General features: G+C 38.9%; 1 protein-coding gene across 4 annotated transcripts in view; it reads left to right on the top strand.

The window, feature by feature from the left end:
- The window catches only part of CABCOCO1 (ciliary associated calcium binding coiled-coil 1), a 73,543-nt gene that overhangs the window by 10,155 nt on the left and 45,226 nt on the right, over nucleotides 1–18,162 (top strand). For 2 of the 4 annotated variants that reach the window (XM_058841895.1, XM_058841897.1), the window contains 2 exons: nucleotides 151–298; nucleotides 16,533–16,645. Coding sequence is in view for 1 of the 4 variants with exons in the window: in XM_058841894.1 (XP_058697877.1) it covers nucleotides 9,574–9,600; nucleotides 16,533–16,645 (140 nt within the window). In the remaining 3 variants the exon portion in view is untranslated. Of the gene's footprint in view, nucleotides 1–150; nucleotides 299–9,555; nucleotides 9,601–16,532; nucleotides 16,646–18,162 lie in introns of those variants that run through there. The other 2 variants (XM_058841894.1, XM_058841898.1) reach the window with 2 other exon arrangements.

Raw genomic sequence — 18,162 nt, 5'->3', positions numbered from 1 at the left:
CCTGAACATTACTTGGAGGACTGTGTATCTAAATGGATTTTCTGTTGTGGGTGGAGGTTTACATCAGTGCAGTGATGGTTTTGGATGGGCCTGGGTCTGCTGCAACAAGCTGTTACATTTCTTCCTAACATGTGTTTCACATGACTGCAGAATTAGCACATCATCACACAAACGATCCATGCTGGGTTCAGTCCAGGAAGGAACCAAATTTAAAAGGAAACTGCATGTGCACAATTTGAGATTTTTAAATGGGAGCTTCTGCTAGAAGGCTTATAGAAAAATCCTGGCACACATTGAGGTAAGAAAAATGTCTTTACAATTTCAAAATTTAAGATCAAATTTTTCCAGAGTTCTCAGCAGCATTAATCAAGATGAAAAAAAAAAAAATTGTGTTAATTATGCATGTGTAATGGTCTGGTAAATGTGGAAGATCTTAAAATTATGAGAAAAGAGTTTGATGTTCTCTTTAGTACTTAAGTTCATTGACATTCCCTGCCCCCAAAATTACCAGCAAGCTAAATTGTGCCTGAGCTTCTTAAAATGCATATGGACTGACACTAAGTATGAACATTTTCAGTCTTAGAAGAATAAAATTGAGAAAATGGCAAGCAATCAGAAACAAAAGTTACATTACATGCCTAACTATTGTAACTATAGTGGCCACTACTACTGCTATCATAATACACTAGAAAATTTAAAAGCATTTAGATTGGCCTTTTCAGCTGACAATCTGCCACAAGTGCTGTGCCATCATAAATAACTATTCAGCTGGTATGTGTTATTGTCTAAATCACCATTTTGAACTTGGAGTATAAGCTGTATGACCTGTAGATCAAATCTAGGAAATTGGCTCTTGTTTGCAATGTGGTTATTTTAAAAGAAGAAAATACCCAGTAAATCAAACTCACAAAGAATTTTAATTATGCTGCTTGTTCCTAGTAGCAGTATTACAGTTTTACATTCCAACACTGCGTGCATGGGAAATGTAATACACAACACCTGTTAACAATACATACTCTGATGAATGCTTGGCTAAAAATTGGTGTCTGATTTTTTTTAATTATATAGGATGGAGAGAAAGAACATTGAGTCCATTTTTTTTCTGTAAGCAGACAGAAAGTGTCTATTTGTATAATAATTTACTTTTTACCATCAGATGAAATCATACAGGGAATGTTTTTAGTCAATACAGAAATAATTATTATGTGAGTGATAACAGGACTTAAGCATAGCAGCAAAAGGTATAGGTAGCACTGGAAAAATTATTTCCATCATAATCCCCTACTTGCAGCCTCTGATTTTAATTCTTATTTGGCACCAAAAAGTTATATGGTTGAGTTCAACTTAAAAAATGCTTTATTTGGATTGCATTTAATTTCTCTATATTTTCAACAAAATGTTTCACTGTAGCTGTGAGAAAAATATTTCTCTGATATATGTATAAAACATTCAGTTACAGTTTATACTTTGAAACACAGCAGAGGCAGTGAAAATTTAAATAGTCATTTATCAAGAAAAATGTCTGTGTTGGGTAACATGCAAAAGGTAGTTACCAAGAAGGAATGTGTGATCCATGTGCTAGTATAAAAGCAAGAGGTAGAAGAAAAATTACCTTGTGTGCGATAAACCCAGGAAATAAAACTTTGAGTCAGTTTTGTGTAGGAAAGTCTATAGTCATCTTTTGAAGCTTAGTCTGGTTTTGGAGCTTGATCTTCTTTTCATCAAAGGGAGCTTTAAAGTCTACATCAGAGGAAGTAAAGAGGCAGAAATCAGAGTTGAAAGAGAATCCCAATCCTCCATTTTGGGGACTTTTCATTTTTACTGCAGTTGAGTTCTAATTGCTAATTTTATAAATAAGTAATGGCTCAGTCCTCCCAACCTTGCACTGGCTGAAATCCTGTGACTTTTCTTGTGAATTGCTGAGCTGCTGCCCTGCTCAGGGGCTGCAGTGCTGAGATAGGGGGGCCCTGACAAGGGATGGCAGTGGGTGGGTGCATCGTTGGTTCTGGTTGAGGAGAGAACTGAAAAAAAGGTTGAGGAGAGCAACTGGAAATATTACCCAGGCAGCCTAACAAAGCTGTGTGCTTCTGAAGACAAATGTTTTCACTGCAGGGTTCCAAGGGAACAAAGGGAGTCATGGCCTTTACAAAGTACACAAACACTTGTATACAAAGTCTGACTCATAGCTCATGTAAAGAATATGACAAAATTCTTAGTCTAATTCATTAACTCTAAATAATGTCCTTTCAAATGCCATCCCCAGAAGCAGTTTCTATCTGAGATATTTTTTTATCCTTTTGTCATGGATTGTTTTAAAAGAATTACGGGAAATGACAGCTGTAGAACTAAAGTTCAGTTATTCACAGATGAAACTACAAAATGCATGGAGTAATGTAATCCAGTCAGACAAGTGAGTAAATTATATCTTGGTTGCAACAATGCACCACTTGCTGAATATCAATAAGGATATGTTTCCTTCTTTAGAGTAAAAATATTTGCTGTTAATGTAAATGGTTCTGAATGTCTCTGGCAGTTTAGGCACAGATGCCAAACAGCATTAAAACTGAGAAGAATCTTGTGTGTTTTGTTTGCGAGGAAGACTGTGTTCACAGATGTTAAAACAAGGAGGATAATTCCTTTTACATTGCTTTACCATAATGAAACTTCATTAATTTCTATCATCTTCTTTCAAATTTCAAGTAAATGAGAAAAGCATAAGCTCCAGTAAAAGGAACACTGTCAAACAGTGCACTGAATTTTTTCATTCTCCTTCTGAATTTCCTAGGATAAGTACGTGGGTAACTCTGCTCCCTGTGGACCAAGATATACCATTACTCTCCATAACCCAAGTCACAAGTGTCAGCAGAGTATATTTGAGTTGTGTCCCGTCTTTCTCTTCCTTTGAATTTTGAGTTCCAAGATACTGAGGAATTCAAGAATGGGTTAGATTAATCATACTTCCACTCTACAACAGGCTAATTCTGCCTCAGCTAAATCAATAAATTACATTAATAAATACCTTATTGAATGACCCCTGTTCTAGAAGAAACCCATAATGTTCTGTATGACATGACATGCAGAATTCGTATCAGTTAAAGTGATATTCTTAGCAAAATATATGTACTGGCCCTTACTGGGTCCTCTGCTCAATGAGTTTTATTTTTACAAGAAGAAATATACTTAAGCTCTCTAGAGCTCTGCAAATTCATTTATTACATGCAACTACGTAATCTTTTTCGAGTGAATATGGACATTAACTCCTTGTCCTGTGGTGACTTTATAATACTGGTATCCCCAATCATCTGGTTTATGTTATATATTAAGTTCTGCACCTTTAAGACTGGCTCTGAAAGTGAGAGGGGGAAGAAGCAGCGCGCAGTTTGTGTTAAAGAAAAACATCACTCCCACACATCCCGCTCCTGGACTGTGGTGTCTGCAGCATGGACAGACAGCGGGACAGAGCTTCTCTCTGGTTTTTAGTTAGCTTTAGCTGGCTGAGGCAGAGGAGTTCCCTGGACCTTTGTTTCTTCCCTTTTTTTCTTTGATCTGTGCAAGCCTCCTCTGGACTGAACACCCAGCCAAACCCCGGGAGCTCACGCCTGTGGCCCACCGGGGCCTGGGCCTCGGCACTTTCCAGCGCCGAAAGGACTGATAAGAACCTGAGCGAGCCGAGCTACACCACATGAAAAGGACTTTTCTTCCTAGATTTGCCATCCCATCGAACAGCAAGAGGTTTTATTATTTAATATTATTCAATTTTCTGTTAAATAAACAGCTTTTCCCACTTCTCTCCAAAAAATTTTTTTCCTTTCCCAGACCAGTTGGTGGGGAGGGGTCATTTCCCTGGAGAAACCCCCATTTGGAGTTTTCCTCCCTAATTTGCCCTAAACTAGGACACGCCTCCTTTCAGCTCTCTATAAACATATGCTTGCACAGCAGATTCTTCAAATTTAGAATCCAGGAAGTGCTCCCAGGACTGACTACTGAGTTATATACCCTTTTATTTTAATGTACTTTGCCAAGATGAGTCCATAATTTCAAATGAGTCAGGGAAGAAAAGGGGAAGGGCAATAACAAACAGCTTCATCATAACTTAACCCTATTGCCTAGTGATCATGGAATAGCCTCTATGCTTACATATTTAAGGAGACTACATGGACATGTTCTTCCTGGATATGCTCATCCACTCCTTGGGATTTGTACTCTGTGATTCCAAGTACACAAGGAGAAGAGACGTGACACCTAACCCAATTTATTCCTTAGATCTGGTGGCAGGGATGCTTAGGATGTATTGCTAGACTGCAGAGTGACACATTTCACCCTCTTGGACAGACCTTTCTCTATAAAATGGAGATACATTTGCCATACTGACTCTTCAGGTGTTGCTGCTGTAGTTGGGATCCTGCTCCAAGACATCACTTAAACATGATGTTATTATGTCCCAGTAATTCAGGCTTGCCAGCCCTTATTAAATAACTAAAGAATTATTGAGACACCTTGGAAGATGTTTGTGTGGTCCAGCAAGAAAACAATTCACAAATAAACAAAAAATTCAGTCAGCTTTAGTATACAAAACAACGTTTGTCTTGAATAACTATAGTCTCTCTATTGAAAATCCCCCTGTAATTTCAGCTGGATGTATTTTTTCATTTGCTGCCCTAAATTGTTATATGTTATTCTATAAGCTGGTTAACATCACATGGAGAAGGTGGCAAAAAATCAATAGAGCTTCACAACAAAGGCATGAAAGGAGTAAAATATGAAATCTTTGGAAGAAATTATTTTCCCATTTGGGGACAAAAGGGCAAGGACAAAGGAATCAGTTAATTTATATTTTTTTGTAAACTTTGCTCTGTTACTAAGTTGTAATACTTCCCACAGTTGTATCTTTTTATCTTTGGTCTTGCATCAAAATGGAACAGTAGTTCAAACTAAAAAGTCAAATTTTGTCTATCAAAATGAAATTTCAAGAGTTTGCCCAGAAGATTAATGTCTCATCTTTTTTGTGGAGTAAAATATACTCCAGTTCATGTAAACTTGCCAAGATTAACGATACTTTATGTCCTTAGAAAAGATATAGAGTAGATGGGAATTTTCCACTGAGTGCAAGTAGAAATCTGAAAAGAGAATATAAACATATGTATTATATAGAACCAATACTTAAATATATATTATATATTTATATTTTATTCATATTCTATATAAATTCTATATATTCATATTTTATATAGAATATGAATATATCTACTCCTGTATTTTACAAATTTTATTTCTATTTGCTATCTAAATTATTCTTTCTGGTGATTTTCACCACTACATTAATTGGCAAATTATGTTCTGCAAAGAATGTCCTGAAGAATGCAGCTGTCTATCAATGAAACAGTTCTCTCAACAAACCCCAAACCCTACACTATCCTTATGTTAAATTATTTGTCCACTGTCACCAGTGTACTCATGGTTGTTAAAGACTTAGGGGACCTAGAGTCAGTCAATTGTCAGTGCTCTTCTTTCTGTCTCTTGTTTTGAATTTGAGACTTCTGAGTGGATTGTTATGGTTTGAATAATAACTGTGAGGAGTCCTTGAGTTCTATAGAGATTTTGGGTTTTGTTTTATCAATTGGTGGAGGGTAGGTAGTTTGAAACAGCTGTGTTCTAAATTATCCATCTTGCTTTACCTTATGCATCAGGTTTTTATACTAAAAGGTACTTAGAGAGGAGAAAAACCTAAGCTTTCTTAGTTCCTGCTGATGGTCTACTGTTATACACACATTTACATCATTCCTGCAATCTAATACATAGTAAGGAGCTGTCTTGAACTACTGGATTAAATAAATTCCTATTTCTGCTTGAAGTTCTTGTTGACAAGGAAAAGTACAGGTCCTCTGGATATGAGTTACATGTTCTTTTAGGTATTTTCTATCTAATTTTTAGGATCTCTATGAACCTCAATTCAATTTCTTGGCAATAGATATAGCAGTCTTCTGGCTATAATCAAGAAGAGAATCAATCTAAAATTTGTTTTTATCCTCCATTGAGCCACCTCTCTTTATGGCAAGAAGATAATGGAAACATTGATACAATACACATTTTACTACTTTCATTTCTCCGTAAGCATATTGTTTTGAATAATTGAAAAGTTATGATTTGCTACATTTAACTAGTACTTTCTTATTGCTGGGCCAACATTACAAGTCTCTCAAAATCACTGTAAAATCACATGAAACTTTTGCCTACCCATTGATTAAACAGGAAGGGACATACTGAGCTAGATTGTGTTGACAAACAGTGAACAAAAAAAGAAGCAGCATCTCTCCCTAAATAACTCGAAGCTCTGTCTATCCTGCTGCTGATACACCAAAGCAGTTATCCTCTCATACCTGTCTCTCATTTTAATTGGATACTGACTGACAAATGGCAGAATTATCTTTTTGTTTTAAAAAAAGTTTCCCTGGCAACCTGGGATTTATGTTTTTCTTTTCCTAGTACATAATCATGCCCAGAATTTTTTTCTGAAGGTGTGTATCTACATATGTAAAATATAAGAACATTACCTAGGGGGAATGCTGTTACCTAGGGGGAATGCTGTTCCCTGGATAGATTATCTGTGAATAATGTTATAAAGGAGCTAGGAAGGGATGATTAATTACTATGTTAATGCACTCATGTACAGTAATGCAGGGCTCTTAATAAAGAGTCAAGTAGCACTGATGTCCTGTTGCTTTCACAAATTACCCATTTATTACTAGGAGGGTCAAATCCAAATACTGTGTGCAAGTTCTCCACGTACGCCCATGGTTTCTTCTCAATTCTTGAACCACAGGGCATGAGTATAAGAAATTTGTTGTCATGAGGGCTGGCAGCCAGAGGAGCTGTATGTCCATCTGATGTTGATGTAACAAGCAAGGCTCTGCTAGGAGTTTCCATATGCTTTTCATCTTAAATTAACCTATGTCTAATTATTATGCTTGATGATGCTTAACTAAAAGTGAATGCAAATGTGTTTGTGATAAAATTTGACATTTTTATAAGATCTCTGTCAATATAAGGATATTTATGTGGGCCTGTTTTGTGTTACAAAACCTTTGCTTTATAAATTGCAACTTCTGAAAATTCATTATTTTTATTAAATTAAGTTTCACTTTCTCCTGAAAAGCCAGGATCTCTGCAATGAGTAACAAAATCAGATGGAATCACCTTGGTTATTAAAACTTTTGAAGACTCAGTGGAATATTTTGGAGAACTTGCAGCTGCTGGTTGTGTTCCAATTGCAGGTGGCTTGCACTATCAAAGCTTTATTTGCAGCTGTGACCTTTATTCCCCTTTTGACATGGATTTGTGTGATGCAAGTAATCTGCTCCCTGCCCAAAAGATGGAGTGATGAAGAGGAAAGTATTTCTACAAAGACATGTGTAGTTCATTGTGCAGGGAGCAGTGTGGAGATGCTATATTGGTGATGCTTCAGTGCATAGTTAACAAAATGAAAATCTGAGGACTTGAAGAAAATTAAGGGGAGCAACCAGCTCTTTGCCCAGCCATTGCCAGGGCTGAGTTTTAGTGGGCTGTGTGGTGGTTATCTTGTACAGGCTAGAGGTGGCCCAGTCACCATGAGCTAAAGAGCTTTAATCAAAGACAGAAGATAAAGAAAGTGCTCCTTCCAAGATCCTCATGTGCTGAGTGATACCAGACTTGGCAAAACATCTCCCAAACCTGAACTCTGGTTGCTTCTCAGAGAAATAGAAGAGCACTTATTTGTAAACCCAGATTTTGAAATCTGTTCTGTTTAAATTAAACTTTTTCAATATTAAATGACAGACACTTTAAGGAAACCTTTGCATCAAAAACAGCTGCACAGTGGAGAAAGAGCTCTGCTGTTCTCCTCTAACCTGGAGTCTCTGTGACCATTAGAAATCATAGGAAATCTACCATGGTTACCTGTAGTAGGAAAAGACTATGTCAGCATTTTAGGTTCAGTATTTTTGTGTTGCACTTAACAAGTTTTGTATTTGAAGGAAATCAAAAAGCTACCTTAACTATTCACGTACACATGAACATGATTTTGTAAACATGAAGGATCCACATGAAATTAGATGGCATGGCTTGATGTGACTCTTGAATCCTTTTTTTATTTTATTTCTAAGCCTTCTGACACCAACTATCTAAAAATCTAAATTGAAAAGTAGGAAGTTTAGGAGCTCACTACTGGAAACGCGGTTTGAGCTTCAATCATTGCTCAGCTTCAATCACCTGCTCAGTTCAGGTTTTGTGTAAGCGAGAATTCAGTCCTTTTATATTGAGCAAGAGAAACAGAATTAGATCTTTCTAAAGACTTTAAGCCCTCAAGTCTTTTACATTGAAAATGTTCATGGAAGTCAACGGGCATTTTCAGTTCAGAGGAATGCACGGTTAAGTCTAGAATCTACCTGGTACCAACTAGATAACATAATAATGTACCCAATGTTACATTGCATCCAAATACCACATTTAATTTCCCAGTTTTGACACCTAACTATGTGCAGTGCTTGCAGCTCTGAATAATGTTCTTATTTGATTAGATTTATATACACTGAAAAAGGGGAAGTAACGCAGCTGTACAGCTATCAGACACAGAGCACAGCACAAATTGTAGGAATTCACAGTATGGTCTCTATTTCTTTAAAATTCACAGTGTGGGCTCTGTTTCTTTAAAATACTATGAATAATTCTACAAAACACTGCAGGATCCAGCTCTCTGAACCTCAAAGATTTGTGACTCCTTTTGGAAGTGTGATTGGTCTACCTGTGTCAGTGAGGGTCAGGGTGTTTGAGCAGGAACAGGAGCTACAGACGTGTTGAATGTCACACTATACATCACAATCTTAGTGGGTAATGGGCATGTTCTTGTCTCTTGTGCCCCAGCTAGGACACACACTGTACTTTGTGGTTTGCACATTTTAAGAAGCCGAGGCTGACAAACTTCTGAAGGTGGCACACTGCTCCGAAGCAGTAGCAGAGCTTGAAACAGCTGCAGAAAATCCCGGGAGGCCCTTGCTTTATGTGGGGCACTACAAAGAGGTTGTTTTGCCATACCAGCTCCCTCAGCACATCCATAAACTTTACAAAGTTAGATCATTCTTTGTTTTCATTACTGTTCATCTATCAAATGCTTGCATTTTATTTGGTCTTGGAGGTAATTGCTATTACTCTGAATTACTGCTGCTGCATGCAATAGAAAGCTGACAAAGAAAACGTTTCGACGCAGTTTTAGTTCACAACTGTTGCCAGTTCATTAAAGAAAAAGCAGCAGGCGCCGGGCCCTGCCACGGCGGCAGCGCGGCCGTGAGTGGCGGGGCGGGGCTCTGAGGGGAGCGGGGCTCTGAGGGGAGCGGGGCTCTGAGGGGAGCGGGGCTCTGAGGGGAGCGGGGCTCTGAGGGGAGCGGGGCTCTGAGGGGAGCGGGGCGGGGCTCTGAGGGGAGCGGGGCTCTGAGGGGAGCGGGGCTCTGAGGGGAGCGGGGCGGGGGCTCTGAGGGGAGCGGGGGCGGGGCTGGGCTCTGAGGGGAGCGGGGGCGGGGCCGCCCGTGCCGGGGCTGGGTGACCATGGCGGAGAGCGCGCAGGGACCGCCGGTAGGGGAGTGGCGGGCCTCAGCCGGTGTTGGGGTGTTTTATGTTAAATTGTCCATGCTGAGCTGCAGCTAAGGGCCACAAGGATGGTGAGGGGGCTGGAGCATATCGATTGTGACGAGGGACTGCGGCAGGTGGACTTGCTTAGTCTGGAGGAGATTGAGAGGTGGTCTCATCAATATATTTAAATGTCTCAAAGGTCAGGAAGATGGTGCCAGTCTCTTTTCAGTGGTGTCCGCTGACAGGATTAAGGGCAATGGACATAAACCGTAACAGAGGAATTTCCATCTCAATATGAGGAAGAACTTCATGTTGAGGGTGGTAGAGCACTGGAACGGGCTATCTAAGGAGGTTGTAGAGTGTCCATCTCTGGACAGACATGTTTGGAGACATTCCAAACCCACCTGGACATGCTCCTCTGCCACCCATCTCGGTTGGGGGATGGACTGTATTACCTCCAGAGGTCTCTGCCAACTCAAACTATTCTGTGATTTTGTGTAGAAAAGAGTGTGGTGTTAAAAATGCTGTGCATGTTTGTAAATATATACATATGTATACATAAAAGTACACCTGTTTCACTGTCACCCCCCCAGGCAGTTCAATGGAGAGACACTGCCAGCCCTAGCAAGGCAGTTCTTCCAGCAGAGACTGTGGAGCCTGGGCTGGCACAGCCCAGCCAGGTCTGTCTCTCACCCCTCTCACCTCACCCCGAGCTACTGCTGGTGAGTGCCTCATCTACCTCTGACCTTCCTCTGCCTCACCAGCTTTCACTTGGTTACAGATGCTCCTTCACAAATGTATGGTTATTTCTTGGTATGTTGGGTTTGTGTGGCAAGGATTTGGTAGTAAGGAGCTACAGGAGTGGTTTCTGTGAGGAGCTGCTGGAAGCTTCTCACATGTCCACTAGAGCCTATGCCAGCTAGCTCCAGGATAGACCCACAGCTGGCCTAGGCTAACCTCACCAGAGAGAGGAATCACTGGGAAAACAGATTTAGGAGGGGGAAGAAGGAAACCATACAACAGTAGATAGAAGAAGGGGATGAGAATATAGGAGAGCTACAGTCCTGTGAACACCAAGGCCAGCAGAGAAGGAGAGGCAGGAGGTGCTACAGGCACCAGAGCAGATTCCTCTACAGCCCATGGTGACACAGCTGTGCCCCGGGGCCAATGGAGGTCACAGCGGAGGAGACACCCATGTTGGAGCAGTTCATGGAAGATTCCCTCATGGGAGGGACCCCATGCTGGAGCAGGGTTAGAGTGTGAGGAATCTTCCCCATGAGGAGGCAGCAGGGTCAGACACATCATGTGATGAAATGACTGCAAGAAATTTACCCCATTCCCCTGTGCTCCTGGGGGGGGGGGGGGGGGGCGGTAGAGAAAACTGGGGGTGAAATTGAGCCTGGGGAGAGAGGAGGGGTGGGGAAAAAGTGTTTTGAAATGTAGGTTTTCATTTTGCATTATTCTACTCTGATTTAATTGGTAATGGATTATTATTTTTCTGCCCAAGCTGAGACTCTTTTGGTTATATCAGTGACTGGTCAGTGACCTTTCCCTGTCCTCATCTTTCCCCACAAGCCTTCTATTATGTTTTCTCTGCCCTGTTCAGCTGAGGAGGGGGCTGACAGAGAGGCCATGGTAAATTCCTGGCATCCAGCCTAGGTCAAACCACCATAGTTAGCTTTTTTGTGGTGGCAGGGGTCTCCAATTTTTGATTGTTGAGGGAAAGGCCTGTGGTTTCCTTTTAAAGGGCACTGGGGGAGTGGAAGCAAGCTTACACTTTCCTTCCAGCAATATCACAGTTGTATTTCTTGCCTTTCATTGCCTTAGGTAGCTGAAGTGCTCTGGAGGATTTTACAAATCCACAGTGTTTGCATTAGTATTTGCTTTATTTGCTTAGGCCTCCTCCCTGTTTTTTTCCTGTTTCCCTTTTTGACTTGGTTGACAGAGATGTGGTTTGTAACAGGCAGCTCATCTCATGCTGCATGTGAAGGGATATAAGAATAAAATTTATTCTTCCCAAGAATGTATGAGGCGTTGCATCAACTCAGAATTTCTCCCTCAAGCTTACCTATGTAGTTGTAGCTACTACGAGATAATTTTGTTCTGGTTGAACTGCTTTGTTTTCTCCACTGGCTGAGACAGTGGAGAATATGCTGTGACTGTTACGGGAGTGGTTAATGTGGAGTAGTGTCATGGTTGTGTCTTTGTCAGTACAAAAAGCTTACCATTTAGGCTTCCTTAAATAAATAAACCCTCTTCCATGTGAAATGTGTTATTAAGTATTCTAAATGCCTTATGAAAAATATATGCATCTTTCACTGTGTGCTCCCGTTAACGCTCTCTGTAAATATTTTGGCAGTTGGAGCAGTGTAACACTGGGGTAATGCAGTCAAATCACAGTGAAAGGATACAGCGTGTGCTCAATGGGAACCGACAGGCTGTCAAAAATATATTGTACATCTGTTCAAAATGTACCACTGAAATTTTTGTAGTTTTTACTTCATGCCTTTATAAAAAAATCTTTAGAGGAATTCAGTGAACATTTTTTTTTCACGTGTTTTCTGTTCCTTATGTATTGAAGTTTTTTCTAGCACAGTTGCTTATCTTTGTGATACTTCTGTCTCTCCTTTATGATTTTTTTTTTATTGTAAGCCCTGTGGAATTGTTTGTTTTTATGAATCACCTTCTATAGTCTCTAGTTTTAGCTGACAGTAGCTTAGCATGGTCCGTAAGTAAGGTGTAGGAAATTCTGAATTGTGATAGTTTTTAAATATAATTTCTTACATTTTGAGACAATTCCTTTTGATTTAAATTGAATATTTTTATAACTGTTCCAATTTGTAATGACTTTCAGCAGAAGGTCTATTAGAAAATCTGAGTACTGATCTTAGCAAGTCTTGCTGCTGCTGCTTTATTTTTAACAACATTTTTTCTCATAAGTGGTCTGCAGCTGTGAGAACATCAGTAAAATTTAACGTCATCATACATTTGGTCAACCATAAATCTTGATATTTTGACTGTGAAATTTTTGAAATGTATTTTGTTATTAAAAGGACACTATGATGTTTATAATGGTCCTTGAAAGCTTTCTTTGCCTATAGGTTTTGTCTTTTGCATTTGACACATCTGCATATTCCCCTTTTGAAGGTAGTTGAAACTAGAGCTGCTATTTTTATTTCCGCATTTGTTTGATGACAAAAGAAATGTTTATGACTAAAAATAGCAACTATTGGATCTTCCCATTGTGGGAGCAGACAAGCTGGGCCTTTAAAAACAGAGTGAATGTGTTTCTGTTTCTGTCTTAACTCTTTATGGAGAAAGCTTCAGGATTTTCTGCCACTACTGAAGCATTTGACAGCTTGATAACAAAATGTGTATAATAATACAAATAACAGCCTCTGTTGCTGGTGTCGTTTGGTTTGGTTTTTTTCATTCCCACTTTGATTATAGTTGTAACTGATATACAACACTTTTCTAGGGTACATCTGCACTGCTGTCAGCCCAGGCAGAGTAGTTGAGCTTGCTTTACATGAGCTACTGGAAAGTTGAGTACAGTCTGATTTCTCTGGTAGGGTGAGGACAGCAGGATCTTGGGTTTCTTCCACTTTCAGTATTTGCTACAGTTGACAGGATTTGGTAAGCTGTTCCTTTGTGTGTATATTTTTGGAAGCCATGATTTTGCAAAGCGTGGTGGTGTATTCTCAAACAAATGCAAATACTATCTTCAACCACTGCAGAGGGCTCATGCCAAAGAAGAAGCTTATATTTTCTTCAGGAATGCTCGTTTCCATTGCTGTGTTTCAAGGTTTGGCCACTCTGGAAAGGTTCTCACCAAAACTGCAGGTGGTGGGGCATTTTTCCTAGCCAGGGGTGGCTCAGTATGTGTTTGGAGTTTTGAGAGTTCTTCCCTACCCCTGTAAACACAGAGGTTTTTAGGAATTTGCTGTTTAACTATATCATGCTGCTGCTGCTGTTTCCTGCTTCATGGTGGTTTGTGGACACTGGCTGAGAGATTTAGGAAGATCTTACTCTTTTATTTTAGAATGTATGATTTGGTATCTTGATTTTATGCTGTTAACAAGGGATGCCCACAGCACTTGCAATAATGTGTTGAATAGGCAGGAACATATTATGCATTCAGAACAGTTGAAAATCCTTCAAAGAAAAATAAAACAGTAACAAATAATTCTCTAGAAGTAGCTTGTACTTAAGTAGGCTGTCTACTGCTGGGAATGGGCATTTGTAGGAGTGGTTTCAGGAGCGTGACACATGAAGACAGCATTACTAGAATTAACTCACCTTGGATTACCTCAGTCAGTCACTGCAGTTAACACTAAAATGAACACTAAATTCTTTGACACCAGTGAATGCATATGAAAATAATCTCCTGGTATTTTCAGTAGTGGTTAAAGACAGCAATCAAGAGACAAAAATAATCAGTCAAAATAATTATAAGCTTTTCATCAGGTCTGTGTGCAGGTTCAACCCAAACAGAAGCTGTCCGTAAACATAGAATTGTTTAAATGATTTATGGACCTTCACTACTTTCTTAAATTACAGAAACATTGCTGATTAAAAAAAAAAAAATTCATGTGCTTTCTCTCCCATAGCTCCTCATCTTTGTAACAGTATTTGTAACAGTATTTCTTCTTATCTGATACCTGTGCCTGTTATAGTGGACAGTGGCACCCCAACCCCATCCTTATCATAAGCATTAACAAAACCAGTAATACACTGGTGAGAATGTTGCTACTGGAAATGTTGTTCCAGGCTCCAGGTGATGAAATGTTTCTTAGGAGGCATTCACCTTGCCTTGTAAATTATTGTGTTTTGATGTGCAGATTACGGAGCCTTATCTGCAGCACTGAGTTACAGCAACTGCCTACCTCTTCAGTTTAAACTGCAACTTGTAAAACATTAACATTTTGCCTTACTAACAATTATGCCCAGTGAGATGTAATTATGCCTTACTGACAATTATGCCCATACGAGTAATATGTAATTTATATAGTGGTGGTCACCAAACTGAAGTATTCTATGTATTGAACATTTTGAGAGAAAGTGAGAGAGGAGCATTAATTCAGTTTTCAAAATATCAGTATCAGCTATCCATTTAATTCAGCTCCCACAGCTTCTAAAGAATCTCATGTTCAACAGGTTTCTAACACCACTGCAGGAAAGCATTTATACTTTTTCTACTTACTGAAATATGCCTTTCAATAATTGTAGAATATTAGCATGAATTGCTATTGTTTTTTCCCTTCAGCTTCAATTATAGCAGCATAACTGACTGTAGGAGTTGGGGTTTTTTTTATTCTGTGTAAATTACTGCTAATAGAAGTGAGCTAACATCATGCTTTTAACTATGTGAAGGAAGCCTTCAGTTACTCCATTCTTGTTCCAATGAGACACTGTATCTGAGACTGACTTGTTTACAGTTGGGAACAATAATTTTTCTTATTGAAATATATGTGAAAGTACTCTAGTACTTAATTAGAGAGGGGAAGAATAGTCTGTCCACTGAATGAATGTTCTTTGTTGCTTGCAGTCTTGTTTTGTCCTGCCTGACTAACTCTTCAGCTAGTCAGAGATTTCAATACATCTTGTAGCTTGGCAGCAGCAGGGGGAGTAGTGTAGCTTTATTTGGGGTCTCTCCTTGACTGGCGCTGGAGTGAATTGATAGCAGCTCAGAGCAGTGCTGGTCAGGCTCAAAAATCAGTGTATGTCAGGAATTCTGCTTTGCTCTCCCTATGTGAACTGGAAGCAGGATTCTGCAATCTTTGCCTTGCTGCACTTCTCTAAACACCAGGTCCTGCAGGTGTACAAGCGTACCTGCTACTAGCAAATTGTGACAGGTGTTGGTCAGGCCTGGCAGACTCGCAACAGAAAGGCATATTGTAACTGTTTCAGCTGCTCCATCAGAGCTGGGCCAGCACCCAGTGCCCAGCCGGGCTCTTTTCAGTTTAGTTTTGAAGGCCTGCAAGGATGGAGATTCCTCTGCCTTTCTGAAGTATCTGTTCTAACGCTTAAATATTTTCATAGTGTAGTATTTTTCCTTATGATTCCCTACTGTGGATCTCTTTCACCTGGAGCACTGTCCCGTGACCATTGTCCCTTGTTCCCCTGCTGTGCACCTCTCTGAAGGGGCTGCCTCATCTCACACCTCACTTTGCCATCTCCATATTCTATTGGGAAACAGTTTTATGGGATTTTTTTCCTACTGTTTTTTGCATTTCATAGATTTCTTACTGAAATTTCTTTTTTGTCAATGACAACACAAAAGAAAATATCATCAAATATTCCTACTTTTTTTTATAGACCACTGCATTGTTAATTCATGCTCAGTTTGTTATCCCCTAAAACATGTGCATCCTTTCTAGAAACAGTAGTGTCAGATACTTGTGTATCATTCTTTTGCAACAAACATCATTGACTTTTTTATGGCTAGGGGAAGGACAGAGTGTAGACAGTAAATTTGAAAATGCAATCAAGTGCATGGTGGAGAGCAAATAGCATAGTAATATGTGTTTATTCTCATCATATGTCTAGGAGAATGTTAATTTAAAAATTTAATTATTGTGCAATGCAGTATCATGTTGGTCAAATTTAGATTCATGGGTTCTTTTGCACCTTTAAATCTCTGTTGTTTTTACTTGCAAGTTAATTTAATCTTGTGCAGCACATAATATGTCAATGTATTCCCATATGAATTTATGATAAAAATACTATGTTCCATGTATCTGCCCAGCTTTTCTCTAGTGAGAATGTGTTAAGGTATTGTGCTACTGCTGTATAATTACAGTTGTCTTACATTTTTGGCATTTGTTGAACTAATCCCTTGTATACCTCTTCAATATAAAAATGTTATTTAGCTAAGTTACTGATATAATAAAATAAACATCTTTAAAATTACATTCCTATATACCTGTATGCAGGATGAAGTCCAAGATCAGGATGATGTAGGTGGAAAGAAGATTACTAATAGGACATTTATTTCTCTTTCCCAAATTATTGCCTTGTCAGAAGAAAATCTGGAAGGAGTTGAAAAGTAAGTAACAATGAACAATGCTGGAACCCATATAATAATGAAATAAAAGTTGTACACTATTTGTTAGATTTCTTTTGTGATGGTTATGTCATTAGTGTTTAATTATTCAGTTAAATCATTGATATTTAATGTTATTCACAAAAGATGGAAGAAATACTTTTGATCTCAGATCCAGTTTGGTTTACTGTTTTTCCTATAGCTCTTGATTTTGCTTAGACTCCATTTTTTCCACTTGTATTTCACCTTGTTGTGGTTTCTGAATTCACAATAGCTTTAAATATGCTGTAGACAAAATACTAAGATGTAAATAAGAACATCAGGCTGATGCTGAGATGTTCTTTGTAAGTCTCACTGGGTAACTTTCTTTGCTAAAACATTCAAAATTCTGTACTTTAACATAAGTTACCAAAAAATCAAAAAGGTCTTAATAGTTCAGCAAGGGATGGAAAGCTTAAAAAGGTAACAGTGGGTTACCATTATGGTGCAGTGGAGTAATAGGAGGCAGCCAAAGACTTCTGATGTCAGGCTGTCTTTGTCTTTCCTGTACCAACACTCTCCCTTGTTATTAGTGTTAAATAGCAGTTAAATTTTGGAGGCCAGGAGTTCAACCTGAGGCTCCAGATTTATATATGAAAATGGGACTTTTCAGAAGTGCAAGAATTATTTAGGAGCACTTGTGTCTGTTAGCAGGTTCTTAGGGAATTGAAAGCCAAAGGGCTGGGTTGCTGGTCTAGTTTGGGAAGGAAGAGGTGGGGGTTATATAAAATCCAGGTTTGTTCTTCTGAATAGGTTACCATTTACCAGAGATTAAATTATTCCTGAAACATATTCTGTTCTTCCTATTTGTCACTATTCTAGGGAGAAAAGGTCTTCCTGGATTTTTTTAAAGAAAACTGGAAAGAAAAGTTGCTACCATCAAATAACAATACAAAAATTCTTTCCTTTCCTGTTCTCTCTTGCACAATAGGCCTCTTTAAATTTAGAGGAGACTGAAGTGTACAACTCATGGAGACTAAAATGTGCTTAATGACACAATTCTTTGTTCAACTTTCTCGTTAAGATTAAAAAGCACTGAAAGATCATATGCTATTTTAGACTCAGCTGATCACATATGTATTTATATTTACAGACTGTACAAGGGGAATGTAAAGTATATACTGTATCTGAGTGGAAGTAGCATAGTTACAGGGTATTTTATGCACACTAAGCAGTTTAGCAGCAGCATTAAAATTTTGTTTACCACAGTGCATTGTGTCTATTTACAAGAGCAGTTTGAAAGCCATAGCTAAGGTTAGAAAATCAGACTAGATCTGATTCAGTATGAGAATTTTGATGTCCTGCAGTCCTGTCTATCAGGGAATTTTGTACTGCTGTCCATCTTCATAAGACTTGAGCCCTATGAAGAAAGAAAAAGCAGGGAGGATAACTAGGAAATCTAACTGCCCCATCATTTCTCAATCATGTACAGATACTGTTGTCAGTGACATGTCTTACAGAATGAAATTACTTACAGAATA

Source organism: Poecile atricapillus, chromosome 6 (assembly GCF_030490865.1).
Source record: "Poecile atricapillus isolate bPoeAtr1 chromosome 6, bPoeAtr1.hap1, whole genome shotgun sequence".
Classification (NCBI taxonomy): domain Eukaryota; kingdom Metazoa; phylum Chordata; class Aves; order Passeriformes; family Paridae; genus Poecile; species Poecile atricapillus.
Note: the sequence above shows the minus strand (reverse complement) of the source record. Positions and strands in the feature narration are given on the sequence as shown.